The sequence below is a fragment of the Myotis yumanensis genome, unplaced genomic scaffold (genome assembly GCF_028538775.1).
Source record: "Myotis yumanensis isolate MYYU_CA2020_CCGP unplaced genomic scaffold, mMyoYum1.0.hap1 SCAF_4, whole genome shotgun sequence".
Taxonomy (NCBI): Eukaryota; Metazoa; Chordata; class Mammalia; order Chiroptera; family Vespertilionidae; genus Myotis; species Myotis yumanensis.
This window is the reverse complement of record NW_027223755.1, coordinates 42,700,444-42,722,489: the sequence shown is the minus strand read 5'-3', so window position 1 is coordinate 42,722,489 and position 22,046 is coordinate 42,700,444. Positions and strand designations below refer to the sequence as shown.

At 38.7% G+C, this 22,046-nt stretch overlaps 1 protein-coding gene across 2 annotated transcripts in view; it reads right to left on the bottom strand.

Annotated features, from left to right (window-relative positions):
• CMYA5 (cardiomyopathy associated 5) overlaps positions 1 to 22,046 on the bottom strand; it is a 107,933-nt gene that overhangs the window by 40,071 nt on the left and 45,816 nt on the right. The window contains exons 3-9 of one of the 2 annotated variants that reach the window (XM_070412248.1): positions 21,630 to 21,725; positions 20,049 to 20,282; positions 18,204 to 18,226; positions 13,500 to 13,618; positions 8,824 to 8,973; positions 5,199 to 5,345; positions 3,997 to 4,144 (exon numbers count right to left, since the gene is read on the bottom strand). In XM_070412248.1, the coding sequence (XP_070268349.1) occupies positions 3,997 to 4,144; positions 5,199 to 5,345; positions 8,824 to 8,973; positions 13,500 to 13,618; positions 18,204 to 18,226; positions 20,049 to 20,282; positions 21,630 to 21,725 (917 nt within the window). Of the gene's footprint in view, positions 1 to 3,996; positions 4,145 to 5,198; positions 5,346 to 8,823; positions 8,974 to 13,499; positions 13,619 to 18,203; positions 18,227 to 20,048; positions 20,283 to 21,629; positions 21,726 to 22,046 lie in introns of those variants that run through there. The other variant, XR_011471190.1, reaches the window with a different exon arrangement.

The following is a 22,046-nucleotide window of genomic DNA, read 5'->3' as shown; positions in this document are numbered from 1 at the left end:
ATTTGCCCATTCAGGTAATACATATTTATTGAGTAGCTACAATATGCCAAACACTGTCCCAGGCACCGAGGCTGCAACCTTACATAATGATCCCTCCGTGTAGTCAAGTGAGTGGGATCAGACAACCCTTGGCTTGCTGTTCTTTCCAAGACACACAACAAATTATGTGCTGCTGGGCAGAAAGCCAAAGTGAAGAATGTGGTTCTAATAGAGGGGAAAGTAGGATTTGCTTTTATTGACTGTGGTGATCAAGTTTTGAGGTTCTTTGTTTATCAATTCTATTTCTGACTAGCTGTCTACAGCGGAAATCTTAGAGATTGAGCAATATAGATTATAGTTAATGTTTTACAGTTTTAAACCATCAGACACTGTAAGGAATGTTTAAAAGTGGTTGTAAGAACCAGATGGTCAAAAGACCTAAGACGCATGGCCGCTGACTTTTCTTTCCGTCCTGAACTCTTAAATTGGAGTACCAAAAGAAATACGAAAAAGTTTTGCAGCCCTGGGCCTCCGAGCTTAAGGATGAATTATTTCACAGTCTGTTGATGCCCACCTAGGGTATAAGTCATTGAGATATGGTGCATCCGCAATAGACTTAGCAAATGAGTAGGGTTGTGATTTGTGGCCAACAAAATTTTGCTTGCTTCAAAAAATTATCTATTGTCAGACCAGCAGTGATTCAGAGACTGGAGAACCATCCATGGGCTGTGGATTGGACATACCATTCCACCTCCTGGCACTGGCCAGTCTTTTAGCACCTAATTGGAAAACAGCTCCATCTCCAACACAGCTCCAAACCATCAACAAGGCTCTGCATGTGGAATTTCCCTTCATTTCTAAACTTGCTGGACTATATCCATTCAATAATAAAGGATACTTGTATTGTTTCATAACAACTATAAATTTCTGCTTATCCAGCCTCTCAGATGCTCTCCTTTGATGAGGAAGATAAAAGTGAACCCACTGGCAAAGTCTCAACTAGAATAAACTAATGACAAGCCTTATGTTTTGCTAAGTTCAACTTTTGTCTTTATGAAATTGGTGGATGGCCACTGTTCCCCTTCAAGTGGAACTGTCATTGTTTCTTTGGCTTTGATAGAAGGGTTTGTTTGGAATGCATTGTTCACTGTTGATATCAAATAAACATTTGTTTTTGCTTTGAGGGCCCCAGAATGATCAGAGAAAGGAAAAACATTAATCAAAGGGGCTGTGAATGGTACTGCATTCTCTCTCTCTCTTTTTTTTTTTTTTTTAAATATATTTTATTGATTTTTTACAGAGAGGAAGGGAGATGGATAGAGAGTCAGAAACATCGATGAGAGAGAAACATCAATCAGCTGCCTCCCGCACACACCCCACTGGGGATGTGCCCTCAACCAAGGTACATGCCCCCAACCAGAATCGAACCTGGGACCCTTCAGTCCCCAGGCCGACGCTCTATCCACTGAGCCAAACCAGTTTTGGCAACTGCATTCTCTCTTTACATCCATGTTTTTTCATGCGACAAAGGAATCTAAGGATACACAATAGCTCCCAGTGGTCAGGTTGTTGAGGTATGCTAACTTCGTCTGCATAAGGACTCCACCATTTACTGCCTTGGCTAAATTATTTCACCATCCTGAGCCTCAATTAATGGAGGTCATTTCCTTCCTCCTAGGATTGTTGAGAGGGCTAAATGAGACTTAGCACAGTTCTTGGCACGTTGAAGGCCCTCAGTGGATGCCACCTCCCCTCCTGCTTCCCTTCCTCTTCTCCTTGTAGCCACATTTATTAGATGACATCACAGTTCCCTCAGTGGCATGGCTACTAGGTCTCAGAGTTTCCAGGTTTCTGCTGATTAAGAATCCAACTGTGCTGATGTTATTTATGCAAATGCCAGCTGGGGACTGATGCCATAGCAAGGATGAGTCATTCCAGAACACTCAGAGAGAACTGGATTTTCCTCCCTTAGGGAGGAGAAGGGTGGGAGAGACTGCCCTGGGACTCAGCACTCCTCACATAACGTTCTCATAGCATCAGAAGTTTTTGTAGAAAAGGTACTGGGCTCCTCTTAGCCACATTAAACAGGGGTTAGCAGCTTGGGCTGTGAAATCTAACAAAGCAGGGCTCGAATCCCGAGTGCCACTCACTAGCTGAGTAGCCTCTCAAAGTATCTGTTTTCTGTCAGAGTTCTTCTGAAGGTTAAATAAGGCGACACATAGAAAGCATCTAGGACATTGACTTGGCACGTAGTAAATGCTCAATAAAAGTCAGTTATACTCTCCCTCTGAGTGTCTCTGTCCCTGTCTCCCCTACTCTGCCTCTTCCTTTTATTTTGCCCCTTCTCTCTCCCCTCCACTCCTCTGGCCTGGCCTGCTTTCACCTCTCAGCTATTTGCTGAGCTTTGAAGCCTGCCTTTCAGCAATTGGCATGTTAGCAGAGATGCACATTTGTTCTGATTTCACTTCTGCTGAAATGCCTACATCCTACTCATACAACATTAATTCATCTTTTGATCATTATTTTGTGAAAATTGTCTTCACACACTTGAAAGAAACTATAATTATTGTTCAGTTGTATGAAACCTCACATCATAACTAAATAAACAGTTGTTGATTGATCATGAAAATAAGAGCTTAATAATACACTTTATTGAAAAGCTGTCTAATTTCACACCATAATTTCTAAGTCCCATAACCTACCACAATAGTTTATCTCAGTAAATTTGTTTTTTTAACTAAAAATGTCTCTATCAAAATATAAATATTAATAATAGTAGTCTTAATATTCATAATAGAACATGAAGTTGTCCTATTGCCATGAAGCAGAAGAAAACACAGCCTTAGTAAATGAATTAACATTTACCAAATGCCCATTGGATGCACAGGCCTTTACTGATAAATTCTAGCTTCATAATTTTAGTGAGAAAGCTTTACATTTCTTTTTTTCCTGCAAAATCTCTAGATTCTTCATGCTCTTGGAGAAGCAGGTATATCTCTGTGATTATATATGTACTTAGCTCTTTTAATATTAGCAATATATTACAGAGATATTAAAATTTACATTTAGACATTACAAATACATATTTACATTGTTGCTGGAAGCCAGTCCATCCTTGCTGCTTGACACAGTCGCTGCAGGGAAGAAACATCTGCACAGCATATGTTTCAAGGGACTTGGCATATATGGCATACTGTTCTTAATATGTTCGCTCCCCTTCTTGACGCTATGTGTTTTAACCAAGGTCACCTCTCCGAGAAAGGTTGTTTTCCCCAGGTAGGGATTTTTCCCTGAAGTTAGGGATGGAATAAAACCCCTTAACTAAGTGCCAGGTGGGTAGTTAATCACTTTAACTACGAACAATCAGGCTTAAGATACATAATCTTTACTCCCTGGAATGGAGATAAGAAACGTCCTAACCTTTACAATAGAAATTGATAGGATTAAAATCAACTGGTATAAATACAGATGTAACAAGACAATAAGACACAGAACCTGGCTGGAGATCCTGGCTAGAACCAGGCGAGAGGAACCTCGCCATGATTATCACCTAAGGCTGCCTCCGTGTCCTTCATTCTTCACCAACTCCATCCACACCTTGGGGAACCCCTGGACCTGTGGGGCTGGACCCCAACACACTGTATTACAAACTCACCATTTGTTTTCAGAATTAGGTTGTACCTATTCTAACATAACTAAAATGAGCATAAAATATGCATAAATCCTGTCTAATGATTCAGGTTAAACATACCTCAAAAAATGTTCACTTACATTTTTCTTACAAGGGAGTTATTATTCTGCATTGTAGCAAATGTTCTATTACAAACCTAGAGTTCACTGATGAATAGTGATGGAGCTGCAAATCAAGTCAATTTAATTAGCTCAGCAGGATTTCAGAAGTTTTCTCCCTCTATGAGCATAAGCTCAGAGGTTAACTTTAGGCCCTGAGCTGGGTTCCTGGTACCCCAGGTTCTCGCTGTGGAGAGGTGGGGTCTCCCTGTGGAGAAGGATTCTTACCTGAGGCCCTCACCCTCCGGAGAGTGCTGTCTGCAATACTCCAGAGTATAGGTCTCAGTGGCCTCTGGATTCGCAGGCTGCCATCGGATGGTGGCCGTGTTCCAGCACACGGTACAGTCCTCCGCACGGATCACAGGGGTGGAGGGTGCTGTAGAGAGAGAACCAAGTCCATTGTGGGGCAATGAATTAAAGTTCTGCTTCCCTGGAGCCTGGGAAGAATGCTCAGGTATGATTTTATTTTAATTTTTTATTAAAAATATATTCTGGGTTGAAAACTCCAAAGGTATAAAATTTTATGTAGTGAAAGATCTCCCTCCCACCCCTGCCTTCCAAAACTTGCCCAGTTTTCACCCATTCACAACCAGCTTCCGATATTAGCTTCCTGTAAATCTTATCCAAGTTTTATTATACAAACAAATAAAAATAAAGATTCTTGTCCCCTTCTCTGTACACAAAATTTAGCCATAATCTTGCCTTCAGTAGATGCTCAATAAATATTTGCTTTAAAAGGCAAGAAGAAAAGATAAAACGGTAGGAGTAAGTCATTGATTCCCCTGACATAGTTAAAATTATCTTAAAAGCAATTCAAACTTGGTTTATGCTGCTAGTGTACCTGCTTCAGGCCCTTGTGAAAAGACTCCATCATGGGAATGCATTGTCAGCTAAAACCATCATTGCAACACCTTTTTGGGACTCCTAGTACCTATATGATAAAGCCCGAGCTTCTTAGCTTAGCAAATATTAACTCTGTACACACTAACTAATCTATCTCACCTAATGGCTTTCCTCTATTTGTTTTGAAGTCAAAGAAATAATACCAAACTTATTATTGTGTCCTGGACACTCCACACTGTTTCTTACCTTGATGTCTCTGCTCATAGGATTTCTTCAAATGAATACAGCCTTTTAACACTTTACTTCCTACTGATCCTTTAAAGGAGCTCATTTGGGCATCAGTTCTAGGAAGGTATTTCTGATTCTGCCCCCGCTCAAGGCGGACTCTGGTACCCCTCTGGAGTGTTCTTATAATAACCCGTGTATAATTGGATCAGGGCCCTACCACCAAAATTTGTCCGTTGTTGTATATATCACATTACACAACACCCAGCATGCAATAGGCTTACTAAATGTTTATTGGTTGACCTTAATAGTCTGTGAAGAATTGAGTATTGCCTCCTAACACCCTCTTAACATCTCCTTACCTGTTCTAAAAATTGCCCTTTCGCTGGGCAGGCTACATCCGGTGAAGTTCACAGCCATTACCCACACTTGATAGTATCGGTCAGGTTCCAAATCTTCAAAAATGCAGTAGCTTTCTTTCACTGTAACTCTGTATTCTTCTACCAAGTCTAGCATAAAACACAATAATAAATTCTAGGGTGTCTTCCAAAGTTAATTGAAAGTTACAGTTATTGGAAAAATTGGTCTATGACTTTTTTCAGTGGAAACCCCAAAGTGATGAGCTTACAGATATCATTATGTGGTAGATCACTTTAGAATACATAAGAAAGCAATAGCATTCTGAAAAGAGATACTTAGAATGACATAGTATTATTTATGAACACTTATCAAAAATAATAGCATATTAGTAAGATTCTGAGCTTCATATTCTACAATTAAATTAACATTTCAATAGCAAATACTAAAATTGCGGAGTTTTTTAGCTTAAATTTCAATAATACATTCTCAAGATAATCCCTGAGAAGCAATGCCAATATTTTAGGAGCGTATGTAATAAAATAGGACAACCGCATGGTACAACGCATCTTTATAGATTAGTAAACCATTTTAGTATTCAGTATAATTTTCATAGTTTCAAATCCTGATTCCTTCTCATGAATTCAAAAATTCTTTCAACTAGGGATTTCCATAATATTTAGAAATACTTAAATGACTTTGGTAGGCCATAAACTATTCTAAGAAGTAACTTCATTCGATCATTTCCTAAAAATTATGCTATTTTGCTTTCAATATTTTAGTAGTAAATATTAGTCAATACCATTCTTAACACTGGTCTCTCTGGGCGTTATAATAACACCCAATCTGATTATTTTTACTGAAATTTTCTCTTCTTAAAAAGAATGATTTAAAAAATAGTCTAAGGTGATTTCAGTTATCCTCCCTTATTATTCTTGAATGTCACATCTTCAAAACCCCTCAGCTAAGAAACCCATAGTGTTTTTTTTAAAGGAAATTTAGGAGCTTTTAAACTCAGCAGGTTTCTTTAATTGCATCTCTATTTCCCAATGAGTAATACTTTCTGGACAGAATATTTAATTTACATAATGTTATGAGGACTTATACACTGAAAAAACATTTCCCCCATAGCCTACAAAGTATGACTGTAGTTTTCAATGGAATCATCCTTTCAGGCTACGTTATGTTACCCCAGTACTTTTAACTATGTACATAACATGTTACTGGACCCCTATTTCACACAGCATGGTATCATGGTGTATATCATCAGATTAATTAACTGGCATTCGCAGAATTCAAGGCATTAAATAAATGAGACACAGGCTATATAAGTGTTTGGGGAATGGTGGGGGCAGGTGAAGCACATTTAAAAAGTACTCTAGGCAACAAATAGTTGCTAAGAGAATCTGGAGAGCCAGATTTCATTATATAACTGGATAAACAGGGAGCTGAAGTACAGTATCCACCACTTATCCAAGGGAAATATGCCCCAAACTCCCAAGGGATGCCAGAGGGGTAGAGAGATAGAAACCCTAATACACTGTTTTGTCCTATACATACATACCTATAATAAAGTTTAATTTATAAATTGGGCACAGTAAGAGATTAATAATAACCAATAAAATATAACAATTATAACTGTACACTATAATAAAAATTATGTGAATGTAAGTGTAGTCTCTTTCTGTCAAAATAATTTATTGCACTATACTCACCTTTTCACCTAAAGGAATCACTTTACAGCTTCTCTTAGGCATATCTGAATTGCCTGCATCACTACATTTGTGCTTTTATTTAGTAAAATAAGAGTTACTTGGACACAAGTACCTCAACACTAGGGTAGTCAATCCGATAACCAAGATGGCTGCTACTATGTGACTGAGGGGCAAGCAGCACACACAGCGTAGATGATTCATGTCCCAGGCAGGATGGAGCAAAACATTCGGGATTTTATCACGCTACTCAGAAATGCATGCAATTTAAAACCTATGAATTGTTTATTTCTGGAATTTCCCATTTAATATTTCTAGACTGAGGTTGTCTGTAGGTGACTGAAACCTCGGATGGAGAGTGAAACCTCAGATAAGGGGGGATTACTGTATAACAAAACAAACACAGATTCAAGCAAACAAAAATATAAGCTTTGCAGTCTAAAAGAACTGTGTTTGAATCCTGCTGCTGTCATGTATAAGTTGTGTGGCCTTGGGTGAATTATTTAACCTCATATCGGTTTGGTTTTCTCACTTGCAAATGGGATAACAGCACTTACCTTGCTGTTTTGTCACAGCTATATGGTAATAGTTTCCCAATAAAATATAAATTCTTTTAAAAATTTTTTTAATATGTCTTTATTGATTTTAGAGAGAGGAAGGGAGAAGGGTAGAGAGATAGAAACATCAATGAAAGAGAAACATGGATCACTGCCTCCTGCACACCCCCTACCAGGGATCAACAACCCGGGCATGCACCCTGACTGGGAATAAAACTGGTGGCCTCTTGCTTCATGGGTCTATGCTCAACTACTGAACCACACCAGCCAGGCTAAATCAGAAATTCTTATGGACAAAGCCAACTTTACACTATGTCAGGGATTGCTTTTCTTACTTTTTTCTAATTTAAATAAGAACCACATGACATCTCAGAAGACTTAAATATTGGCATCAGTGAAATTTATTATAATCAATTCCTTATTATATGGGGCACGTCAATCCTGCCACATGATTATCTGGTTTCTAAGATACAGGGTGGGGCAAAAGTAGGTTTACAGTTGTTGTATGGAAAATAAGAGCAATTAATAAATAATGATACAAGAATAAACTCACATACTCACAACTGTAAACCTACTCTTGCACCACCCTGCATATGGGTCTGTCTTCAACAGTTAACACAGTATGCTAGCACTCCCAGCTCTGATTCATCACTAAGTACAACCTTAAACTGCTTGGCTTCTAGGTCTTGTTCGAAGTCCTACTAAACAGAGATATTTGCAGGAGTTCAACTATAAGACATGCCATCCACTCCCCCTGCCAAGCTCTTCCACCTCTATCTGCACATTAATTTGGGACACTAGAAGATTATACCACATCTAGGCCCATGCCTTCATAAGTGTGCACTCTGAATTACCTTTGTAGTGTGTTTATAGGTTTTATCCAAGGTAGGTCTGAGAAAATGCCAACCATGACAGCCAATGGTGCATTTGCATTAAAATTATTGTGGAAGTCACTGTCCTATACGGCTCCTTTCTCCTCCACAAAGTGGCACACATTACACGTCTTTTGACCTCATACTGATTGAAACTTTGTTCTCCCTGAAATCCTTGCATGTTACCTCCTTTCTGAAAATGAGGGTCACTTAATTGCTCCTGCTATCCTGAGAGCTCAAAGTCAAATATGAATCTCAATGACAATATTCATGTTGACCATTAGGATATTTATGCATTTTTGTTTTCCCTTACCCTGATTTCCAAATTTGCTTATATTTCATTTCATTATGCTGCTGTTGGTTTGTTGTTATTTTTGTAAGTAGCTATGAATGCTTTATGGAAAGAGCCATAATATGTATATGTTTAAAGACTTCACATTAAGATGCAGAAATGTACACATGCACCTGTATCCGTATTAGCAATCCTACCATTTACTTCGTGGTCATCTTGTGGCTCCTCCATGCAGTACACCTGGAATGAGTCGATGACATCTTCCTTGTTTATGCTCCAATAAACCGCAATGGTTGTGCTCGTGGCAGAATTTGGTTCCTGAGGTTCTAACCGAGGAGGCTGTGGAACTGGATGGAATATAAGCAACATTTATTGTAACTAATGCTGATTTTATGGATTGATTTTTCTTTCTTTTTTCAAATGTCACTTACAAAAAATTCTAACAATACAGAAACACTGGGAGTTCTCCCTTTTTTCCCAACACACCATTAATCCCAAACCCTAACATCCCACTGCTGCAGTTCAGTGGGTATCCCTCCAAAACATTTTCTTTGAATTTGTCTATGTGTATATATAAGACACATAGAAATAAATAAAAAAGGATCCCCAAATGGATCACTTGAGACTATTCTTCTATAGTTTTATATTTAGAGAAATTAACTTATACAGGTTAGACTCGAGGATATAGCAAATGACTTTTTTCTTTGAAGCAAAAACTTGAGTATGCTTTGCTAGATAACCAATGCCGTGTCCTGCTACATCAATATAGAGTCTATATTCACAATAGACAAATGAAACCACTTTTAACTATAGGTGCTGTATCATTAAAGCTGAAAAAGACTTGCATGAATAAAATAACAGAATACACCTTCTGAAAGTACTATCCTATTTTCTCTTTCCAGCATGACCATAGCTACAAGTTAAAAAGAAATTTAAACAAAATGTTAAAATTACATAGGGGGAAAAGTACCCTATTAACTGATAAAAGTATAAGGTTTGACTATCTATTAATACTCTATTGTTTTAAATTGTAAAGACAACAATATTCTCAAGTGTTTTACTAGAGATTTGAAAGTTTATAATTTTGCATATTGAACATCAACAGTATATACAACACCATAAATCAAGCGCCTATGCAACTCTCCTCCAACATTTTTGAGAGACAAAAGCATTGAACATATTTTACAAATTAAAAGAAAAGGTTATTCCCATCGATTGAGAAGATGTCATGCTTTTAAATTTATTTTGTGGTTATTTTTTCCAGTCAACAATTTCCTAAGAGATAAGCTTACTAAAATAGTGTGAGTCAAATTTTATGAGATTACTTTATTAGGAGTAATGAAATGAAAAGAAAACAAGGTTAGTTCAACAAGGAGTTAAAAATGAGGAAAAACAAATGGGTCTATAGAACGGAACAAAAAGAAAATGAAACTGAATGAAAAGAAAACCAGGTTAGTTCAACAAAGAGTTAAAAATGAAGAAAAACAAATGGGTCTACAGAATGGAACAAAAAGAGTCGGATTGAAAAGATTCAATAAAGAGATACATTGCTGAAGAAACACACAGGTATGAAAAATAAGAAGCGGGGTAAGAGTGGTCACGTTCATGGGCTTTGGAGCAGAGAGGCTGGCCTAAGGTAAATGCCAGATCCCCATCTTATTAGCAGTGTTATTTTAGCCTCAGTCTTCTCATATTTAAATAGGAAAACAACAACAATGATAATAATACCATTTCTTCTCAGAAATGGTAAGAAGCAACATAATATATATTAAGTGCTTAGCAAAGTGCCTGACACATAAACAGTGCTAACATTCAGAGGCAAATGGCTTTGGCAGGAGCACAGAAAATGGAGTGAGAAGGCAAGAAGCCCCTTATGATGGAGTGAACTAGGACTCCACCACCTATAAATCCAAGAGGGACTCAGAGGTCAGGCATGCTGAGCAGGGTTCATGACAGGAAGCCTGACTGTCAGGGCACCTCCCCAAGGACTGATAATGGTTCAGAGATCCTTATGCTATCTTTGACTTCACTGTTTGTCTTCCCAGCAGGAAATCAGTGTCACATTCTAAAGGAGTCCATCAGGAGAAATGTAATGCAGTAAATTTTCATGCTGCCCAGGTTTACTGAAGAGCCAAGCAGAATGCTTCAACTATTGTCAATCGCCTCTGAAACAGTGTTGAACTCCTTGAGGCATGAACAATGAAAATGCTCTGTGTTTTTATTGCTTTTTTTTAAAAATGAATTATATATTGAGCAATATCTGCTTTTTAAAAATGGTAACACACACACACACACACACACACACACACACAATCACCAAATTTTAAGGAAGAAGCAGTTATAGGGAATTAAGCAAACTATGTAGGTTAGAAATAATTTTATACTTAATGTTCTCCTTCTCCCAAAATCATTAAAGTAGAACATTTTTTTTCAAAAACAGGAAGTACTCTTACTTTTCAAAATACTCTAAAATTAAAAAGGAAATAGGAATATTTCATAGATGTAATTAAATAATAATTATTGGATTTAAAATTCCTGTGATAGACAAGCATCAGAGACCTGGATTTTATATGTCAGCTACTCTGTTTACACTGCTATAGCAACGAACTTGAATAGGATTAAAGACAAAATGAGATTTTAAGGCTTCTTTGACAGAGGAATCACCCCCATGGATTCCCTCGGCCTGAGGAAGTGTCCTGTAAAGAGCTGTCACACTAAGAGAGCTGAGCAGTAGATCAACTTGGGACTTCAGAATCTGTGCCCAGATCCAGATTCCCACTCAAGCCAGCTTTCACAATAGTCCCCAGGAGCGCAGCATTATTCAGAGTAGCCAAAAGGAACCCAAGTGTACATCCATAATATGGATAAGCAAAATGCAGTAAGAACCTACAATGGAATATTATTCAGCCCTTAAAAGGAAGGAAATTCTGACACATGCTACAATGTGGATAAACCTTGAAGATATGCTAAGTGAGATAAGCTAGTCACACAAAAAAGTACTATATGATTCTGCTTATATGTGTATTGAACACCTAGAGTAGTTAAATTCATAAAAACAGGAAGTAGAATGGTGGTTGCTGGGCTGGGGGTGGGGAGTTATTTAACAGGTAGAGAATGTCAGTTCTGCAAGATGAAAGAATTCTGGAGATAGATAGTGGTGATGGTTGTACAACAATATGAGTGTACTTAATACCACTGAACTATATACATCAAAAGGGTTGAAATGCTAAGTTTTACATTATGCGTATTTTACCACAATTAAGTAAATAAAGGCTCCAGGAGCCAGAGTCAAGGAAGCCTTGGTTGTCACTAACCTATGGTTACCTCTCCTTTCAGAGCAATGCACTCTGCCTCTTAGGTGTAGAGCAGTGGTTCAAGAGCAACTCAGAACTGAATTCCTCCACTACACGTCCCCAAATAGCTGTGTGTCTAGGGCAATATGATAGACACTTTTCTGCTCCCTGTATTTCCTCACCTGTCAAATGGGAATAACAGTAAAACCCGCCTCCTAGGGTTGTGAGATAAAACCCACCTCCTAGGGTTGTGAGATTAGTTAGTCAGGATGCTTAACAGCCTCCCCAGCGCCAGGCATCATGATAAGAGTGGAATAAACGTTAGTGAAAAATCCACATCCTTTCCTCATTATATCTGTTTAGGGAGTGATCTGATTAGCTTTTCAGGTACCAGTTGGAGAGGTGTCATTGGTCACAAAACGAACAAAAACTATTTAGCAACAAGTCAACACCTTGGGCTCCCATTCTGTGAAGTACAACCCGCAGCACCTATCTCTCAGAGATCAATTTTCCCAAAACAGCTTGAATTTACTGTGACTGCCACAGGCACTATTTCAGAATGATAATTTAACCCTGTGGCTTCTAAAATATATGGAATGTCCTCTCATTCCCCATCGGGTACTCAAAAAAGAATCTCTTAAAAGCAAAAGATCTACTCTGTTCATCAGAATTTCTTAATTTGCAATCACTGCTTTATTTAAATGCCTCTTAAAGACATTCTAAGAAAACATCCTTTTGTTTTGAGACTTTTCTGGAGAAAATCCATAAATGCCTGCACTTTTCATTTTACATAGGGCTGGTAGGATTTTGGGTCTTTTTAAAGACACAGTAGCCTTTTTCCAGTTACTAAACAAACACTCTTCCTACAGGAATGAAAGTTACTTCCCAATTGAAAAACAGCAGCTGTCTTTAAGGCGGTTTTGAAAGAGTATAGCATCTCCTAAGGAGGACATCTGAGTACATTGTACAGTAAGGGAAACTTGGTAACTTGACTGAAACACGGCAGCTTTGAGAAATTTAAATTGTCTTGTTTGTTAAAATAGCACATTAAAAAATATTTTGAAGAGCCAGCAAGATGCTTCTGACAGCTGAGTAGGAGGCTCCTGGCTCAGAGCATGATGCTGAGCTGTTAGTTCTTCTAAGCTAATCTGTTTAGTTTTTAAAAAAGGAAAAAGAACTCAATTGAAGAGGGGAAAACCACTCATAAGGAAAAATCTGTTCAATACACATGAAAATATTTGATTTATTTTTCCTTCTCTAGCTAGCTGCTGATGTGAAGCAAATAATCTCTAGAAGAGAAGGAGAGAAATCCTACTGGACAAAAGAAAATAACAGGAGACCTTCGATTTCATTGCTACCTCCTCCCACCTCCTCGATATCCCAGAGCAGTCATTAGGCTTCAAATGGAAATGCAGTTTATCACCGGAATGGTGTGCTGGTCTCATGCTTTATTTCAGAATCTGGCTTTAAAAGTTTACAGGGAAGATTTTCCTGTTGCCAGTTATATTTCCTTATATTCAAAACAAACAAGGAAAAACCGCCAAATCTCATCAAGCTCTTGAAGATATTAAAATGCCTACCAGCCACTTGTTTTAACATCTGGTCACTTCTCGCCGAGCTGTCATCATAATGCTCAAAAAGTGAAAACGCAGCAGGCATTTTCTCTAATGAAGCAGTACTCTCCATGGCAGAAAGCAACCTATTTGGGGGAAATATAAGTCAAAAAATTATTAGCATACAGAACGAAAGGTAAAGCAATTGTTCAAAATGAACTTGGGTGGAGGTAGTGGTAGTTTTCGTGAGGCACTGTATCCAAAAAGGATCTAAACTGTTTCAAACTCTAGAAATACATTTATTCTTAAGATTTTTGGCGTAACTGCTGATATTAGAAATTCCATTTCTATATCCTCAAATCTGAATAGATTCCATTAAATTATACAATTTTTCATTTTGCATCTCTAAAATTAGTTCTAAAAATCACCATTATTTTAATGATAATTTTTATTTATTTCCTAATAATATAAAGGTTCAGAGCCCATCTGGAAATTCACACACTGTATGATGTCTTTGCTGTTCTCAAACCTCATTACTATTTAGTCTTTCAAAAAATATGTTCACCTACTATGTGCCAGGCACTGTTCTGGGTAGTGGGGATACAGCACTGAAAGAGGATAAAGTCTATCCAGACTAAACAAAGCACAGAATATAAATGAATAGCTTTTATAAATTCAAGACCCTCTAAGGCAGTGGTTCTCAACCTTCTGGCCCTATAAATACAGTTCCTCATGTTGTGACCCAACCATAAAATTATTTTCGTTGCTACTTCATAACTGTAATGTTGCTACTGTTATGAATTGTAATGTAAATATCTGATATGCAGGATGGTCTTAGACGACCCCTGTGAAAGGGTCCTTTGACCGCCAAAGGGGCTGCAACCCACAGGTTGAGAACCGCTGCAGGAGAGATGCCAACAAATACTAACTTTTAGCATTTGTATCTAGGTGAAATCTGGGCTTTAAAAAAAATCTTGATTCTGCAGAGGGGAAAAGAGATTGCAAAACATTTATCTTTAGCTTGAGGAGCCTCAACTTTGGTTAGGAGCTGTCCTCTGTGCGCCCCCCCCCCCCCCTCAGAAGACTGGAATAATCTTCCAGCAATTAAACAGCTTTGAGGAACTCCACTGGCTTCCACATCATGGACTTTTTCACTTGGGTAGCACAGAGCCTCAGCCCTTGCACTTACTGTGGGAACTTTCTTTTCCCACATGCTTGTATGGTTCCTTTCTCACTTAACTTAGATCTCTGTTCTAATGTTAGCTCCTCAGAGAGGCCGGCCCTGAGTACACTAAACACCGTGGTGCCTATGCCCTCGACCCCTTACTCTACTGTGTTTTACTTCCTCAAACTTGTCATGACCTATTAGTTTTTGTCTGTCTACTTCACCAGAATATATAACCTACATGCACAAAAGGACTTTGTCTTGTTCCCTACTGCAGTGTAATGGGTAACCTGGCATACAGTAGGCATTTAATAAATATACTTTCAATATATAAGAGGGTAAGAGGGTTTTATTTGGGTGAGAATATCAGGATCTCAGGTCTGACAAATTTTTTATCAATGTGAGAGGAAAAGATTATAAAATATAACTGAAATATTTAAAGAGTGACTACTGTGTTTACAAGTGTTAGGAATAATAAAATTCACTATCATTTGATTTAGGGGAGATGGTTCCCATAGGGGCTTCAAAGAGGAGGTGATATTTGGACCAAGGGTAAGGAGGTTGCAGACAGAATAGCTTGGATCATAAAGGCATGGAGTTGGGAGAGTATGGCACATTCAAGGGTCAAAGGTGATCCTGGGCTATTCGGAGAATTAGAAGATGGAGACAGAGTTGAAATAGAAAAGCGATTTGGGGTTTGACTGTGAAGAGCCTTTCGGATCCACCAAGAGTTTCCATTGTCTCTCTGAAGGCAGGGAGAGCCGCAGAAGTGTTCGCAAAAGGGAAGTTGAGAAGCATGGCCTGGCAGAGACTGAGGAAGAATCAGAGCAAGTAGACTAGGGAGGTAGTGAGGTCGGTTGAGAGGACTCCATAGTGCTCCAGGCCAGGGAAACATCACAAGCTTAAATTAAGGCCTTGGGGATGCAGAGGGATAAATTATTGAATTAACAGACAATGGTGACTAGTACATATACTAAGGCCACTCAACACATGCCACTGACTAAATGGGGGACTTTTTGTAGCACAAAAACTCTGGTTGTAGACACCTGTCCAGTTTAACATCACTCTATGAAAGGAAAGTGAACATCTTTTTATGAGCAGTGACTCTCTTTCGCATTATTATAACACAAAAGAGCAGAACAGAGAAAATGAATGCTTCCTCTCAATAGGACAGACAGCATTTTCTAAGCAAAATGTGTTTTTCATAATATGCAAATTTTGAATCTAAATAAGCATTCCTTAATTTAAGCACTTTCAGTGTTGAGAAAAGTTGTTTAGTCTATGAGTACTGCCTTTAGAGATATAACATGAAGGGAGAAAAGGCAGCAAGGTAAAAAACGCCAACTAGGTAATTAGCACCTCTCATGGAGAGCAATATTGGTAACACTGCGACCTTGAAGTAGAGGTTGTCTTGAGGACATGAAAGGCTTCTTAGTGACACAATCAGGCTTATCACGTGTGCCCCCACACACAAGCATGTTTAACAGGGTTTTCTTTGATTATATTTCTTTACCAAATCCCAATTTTTGCTTTTTCCTTTACAGAAAAATAATGGTTATCCCAAGTGGAACCTCCTTTAGGTGACATGCAGCTTTTGCAAAGGTTAATTCACTACCCATTGGACAATGAAATCAAGATTAATTAAAATAACACACAGATGAGCAAGTTCAAGCACAAGACCAAAGAAATAGAATTTAGAATTAAATGGATGTCAATTCAGATTAGCAAGTTAATATTCTAATGTTTATAAAATTAAAAATGTACTATAGTATTTTTTAAAGTAAAAGCATTTGCAAATTTTCATTCACCAAACTTTCCTTCCAATCAACGACTGCCATGAATGGATGAAATATAAATAAGCAAATATGTATTGACACTGTCCAGTGTACAAGGAAAGGCACTGTAAATCCATATACTTTTTGGATAAAAATAAGTATCAACAATATGTAGGAAAAATGTGTATACTTTTTAAAACAAAGGAAACTGGGAACAAAGCCTGGGTATCATTTTCTAGACCTGCCTGGGGCAGAAATGGTAAACAGGCAGATGCCTGGGCCTATCCTGGACGCTCATGCAGTGGATCTGGGGTGGGGCTCTGGGAGCTCTGGTTTAGCAAACTGCACAGCTGGTTCAGGTACAGCCAGTTGGGGAAAAATCACTGAGCCAGAGGACAGACTGTTATAACCCAGAGGTTCTCAACCCCACTGAGCATAAACATCACCCAGGAAGCTTTAAAAATGCCCAGGCGATACCTCAGACCAATTAAACCAGAACCTCAGGAGGTAAGATTCAGGCATCAGCATTTTTATTTTAATATATTTTTATTGTTTTCAGAGAGGAAGGGAGAGGGAGAGAGAGATAGAAACATCAATGATGAGAGAGAATCATTGATTGGCTGCCTCCTGCATGCCCTCCTACTGGGAATCGAGCCCCTGAGCATGTGCCCTTGACTGGAATCAAACCCAGGACCCTTCAGTCCACAGCCTGATGCTCTATCTACTGAGCCAAACCGGACAGGGCCAGGCATCAGCATTTTTAAAGCTCTCTGGGTTATTTTATTTGTAACAGAGCCACTGAAATAAAACCCTTACTGATTAATACAAATATTATTATACAAATTATTTTCTTAAAATGTATTGACATTTTGATATTCTGTTTAAAGGTAAACAAGTTCACCTGTACTATTTTTATTACCTAAAAAAATCAAGTTTCTAATCCAAACCCATTTTTCCATATTTTAATATGTCACAAATATAAATTTCTGATTTTACTTTATGATAGTTCAGAATCTGGTATTGAAGTAAACTGAAGATAATATTTACAAGATTAGAAATTTACACTAAAGGGGTAAAAAAAGATAAAAGCGTTAGGCTCAACCAGGAGAGACCTCAGGTCTTGCTGTGGAACAAAGGGAAAATGTGTCAGATCAGTATCAGCATGTCACTATTAGAAGCTCCAGAAGATAAACACAGATCTGATGTTTTTAGAGACAACATTTCCTAATTTCATGTTAATGCTTTGACTTTTAAAAGAATAAAGAATTTCCCTTAGACTGAGTGCTAAAAACAACAGCAAAAACAAAAATCAAAAGAGGAAGATTCATTTAGGTTAGCTGAGCATGAAGAGAAGATAAATGCATGCCTATCTTTTGAAGACAACATGAGAGAAGTTCCATTAAAATTACATTAAGTCGTAAAATTATTCAAGGCAGATATGAATGATTTGTTCAAGCACTCATATTTAACTAATAAGTCTAAGGATCTACAAAATGTTCTGTGTGCAGTGACAGGAAAGATGGTCGAGATTAGGTTGGAAAGACAAACTACATCTCAAGTTAAAAACCCATACTATGATAATTGTTATTTAACCAAAGCACATGCAATTTTCTTTCAACTCTGTCATTTAGCTTTTAAAAGCACTGCATCTAAAAGTGAAAATGCAATAGCTTACTAAAAGTATGTATTTTTTAATTGGCAGCTCGTTTTCTATAAAGCATCAAAACGTTAAAAATAAAGCATAGTCATGCTATTCTCGGGTGCCACTACATTGTGCCATGTTTTATATACCTTTCATTGATTTCCTCAAATGACTTGGGAGGGAATGGGGGGGGGGGGGGGAGAGAGAGAGAGAGAGAGAGAGAGAGAGAAGAGAGAGAGAGATTAGCAACAACAAAAACCAACCTAGAGAATTAAGGCTAAGCATGTTCTAAAATCATCACTCCTCACCTTCCCCTTGGGTGGCCTCAGCTGGGGCAGCAAGGAAATTAGTGCTGAGAAGGGATGGGGAGGGTGGAGAGCAGGGCAGGGATGGAGGGGCTTCAGTTCTCAGTTCTGCTCTAACTCTCCACGACCAGCAAGGCCAGCAATGAGTTGCTTAGGCTTTGCTTCTCTCTTCATTAACAAATGGCTTCTAGAATAGAATTCTCTGAAGTAATAAAAATGACTTAAATTTGTTCAATGTGGGATATATACAAAAAATGTAATCAGTAGTTATCTCTAGGTGATACCGTCTCTGTGCTTTGCTATCTTTTCCAAATTTCCTAAAATAGATATATGTCTCTTTTATAAGCAGAAAAAAACCAAATATAGTGTGATACCTCTCTCAGGTAACACTATATTTACAATTTGTTCTTCTAGACAGAAAAGAAAATATTCTTATCAAACAAAAGTACAGTTCTTAGGGAACACAAAGCACTCTATTAATATTGTACTTCCCAAGAGGTGCCTAATTTTAAAATATTAAAGCTTTGCCTTAATTAAACAGAAAGCACCTGAATGGTTTTTCATTGTGTTTGAGGATGCCATGTCCACCTCACTTAAATTTGCCCTGGCTGGAGGTATCCCCAGCGGCAAATGAAAAACCTAACACTGACCCACTTTGCCTTGCTCTATCTCCAAACCTTACTGGAGGGCCCGGTGGACCAAAGAGCTTTGAAAGGTAGGCTCCCCACTCACCATTAGATGGTGCTTTCCTTTGGTTGATAATTAGGTTGGGAACTTCCCTCAAGGAAAATATCTCCATTACTCCTGGTTAATCCTGGCTCCATGAAGAGCCGGTATCCTACTGGATGTTCTAGGGCAGTGGTCGGCAAACTGCGAGCCACATGCAGCTCTTTGGCCCCTTGAGTGTGGCTCTTCCACAAAATACCGACTTCTGCGCACGGGCCACGAAGTTTCAATCGCACTGTACGTGCGCGCCCGCACGTGCTTTTTTGAGGAAGAGCCACACTCAAGGGGCCAAAGAGCCGCATGTGGCTCTCGAGCTGCAGTTTGCCGACCACTGTTCTAGGGGAATTAGGAGAGCAAAGAGTTGCCTCTTTGGTGCAATTTGGGAATCTTGGTCCGCAATGTACTTGTTTAATTAAGGAATCTGGTCCATAGGAGTACCCTTATAACAACATCCCTGTGTTACCTGAGAGAGGTATCACACTATATCATCCTTTTGTATTCTGAAAGTGAACCAAATGTTACTCTCAGCCACTTGGCGAGGCTCAGAGGGAATGGTCCCTATGAGAGGTCACCTCAGATGAGGGAGTGGGAGTGGAGAGGACAGGCCCAGGGGCCAGCATGACGATGCCAGGCCCCCAAAGGGAGCATGGCATGAATAAGATTCACAGGCTGCTTTTCTTCCTCCCTCTTAGAAGGTGACCAACCCATTGTGACGAACAGATGAGGCTGTGCCCTGACTTCCATGTATCCTGCAGCTGGATAGGGGTGCTAAGGATTTGCTGGGCCTTTTCTGTAGGCATCCGGCATGCCCCAATAATTTTTATAATGTCGAAACTATATAAAAGAAAAACCCCCTCACAGGTATATAAATGATCTTAGGGAATATTGAAAATTACAATTTTAAAAGTAGACTTGGGCCAGAGTGGGTGTGAGGTGTTTGGGCCTGTTTTGATCGGTGCTTACAGTCAGGAAAACGGTCTCGTCGAGCTCCTCTGCTTCTCTCACTATGGTCTCCAGGGTGTCCTTGGCAGCATCCATGCTCTGCAGAAAGTGGACCATCTGGTCATGCAGGAACTCCATCTTCTTTTTCTTCACTTCCTCAAAGCTCTGGGCCTTCTCATCATACTGTGCTAAAACCTTCTTCATCATCTCCTCGTTCTGTTCTTCTAGCTTTTTCTCATTTTTACTACAATTTTCCTAAAACAAAACAAAACAAAATTCTGAATGAAATGAGAAGTGCACGTCTTTTTTTTTTTTATTTTTTAGAGAAACGCCAACCTTTTAAAGAATTGACCTCAGGCATTCTGGTCAGGGAATCACAGATTATGTGCACAGTCTAAATTTCCAATCCACCAACCCCCCTTTGACATAGTTAGCTCTGCAACAGAATTCACTGTAAGAGCATCCTCAAGAAGGATTTAGTTAATGAAAACACACAGAAAGATATGTGCATGGAAGTCTTCCCCATCAGCATTCCCACATGGTAAAACTTGAAAATGGCATCACAGTGAAGGAAGATTCATGGCCTTCAGGGAATGGCGAGGGTTTTGTGCCACTTTCACCACTCCACTAAAATCATAATGTGAGGAAGGGGCAGCCAGGATATTGGCTATGATGCTACCTTCATACATGCTCTCCAGGAAGGAGGTGCTTCCTCCACAGTAGGAGAAACTTGATTGCCTATCTGAACAATCCCAGATGCCAGGCTGTCCTCATGAGATGGCTGGTGATAAGGTGATCATATAATTTACTGTTTACACGGGACACTTTGGTAGGGGTGGGGACAAAAAAATAATTAGCTGTTATTAATTGAGCTATCACTGGAGTTAAGCAGACTTTTCACAAGCAAACTAGGACACAGAGCTGCTCTAGTAATAGAAAAACTGTGCACCAGCCTTCTGCAGGGGCCCTTGCCACTCCTGATTGACGAGTATGCTTGGGCCACTTTTGTATATGGATGGAGCGTTGCTACGCCTGCCCTTCACTTCAGAGGGAGCTGGGGCCAGCAGCTGGGAGGGCATGAACTCATCAAAGACAATGGTACCATGAGAAACACTCATTTATGAGGGCATGGGACATTGGGTAATGACTTACAGCATTTCTGCAGCGCTAGCCTAGGGAAAGGCAGGATGGTGGAGCAAATAAGAACTCGGACCTGAATTCAAACCTTGTCTCTTAACATATGACCTTGGGTAATATACTTAACACTAAGTCTCAGTTTTTTATCCATAATAGGGGAACAATAATAACATCTATTTCACATGGTTATTATGAGGATTAAATTGGCTAAGCATGTAAAGCATTTGCCTTATTGCAGTAAGTGCCCAATAAATGTGTATGTGTTTTTAAGGGCTAATCACTTACCTTTAGACAGAAAGTAGTAGTCTCACTGATTACACACAGACGGAAGACTTAATGGAAAAAAATCAACAACGGCAAACAACACATGCACACAAACCCAACTCAGATTCTTTTAGAACAGAATAATGAACTTGTGATGCCATGAACAAACCAGGTAAAAGTTAAAGGGATATAGGAACTTACCTCAATGGTGTTAAAAAAGGATTCTATCTCACTAACAAAGGCTTCAATCCTTAAGGACTTTTCTTGTAAATTTTCTAGAAATTCTGCTAATTGAACCTGAAGAAAAGAATTAAGATATCCTTAGTATATGACATTTGATTTATTTTTGTTTTTTGTTTGTTTTTTCTTTTTTGTCTCTTTTATTATTTTTGTTTGCTTTGGGTGTGTGTGGTGTTTGTTTGTTTTTTAGTACATGACATTTGAGAACTTTAAGAGGTGAGTTCAATTTCCTTATAAATTTAGTATGTAGAGGTAGAGATTTTCTATAACATGTTCACCAACAAATCAGTTTTTAAATTTTAATGCTGTTTCATCTAAATTGACTATAGATAATTCTGTACAATAAACAATTAGGAGATTTATGAGTGAGAGCAACCC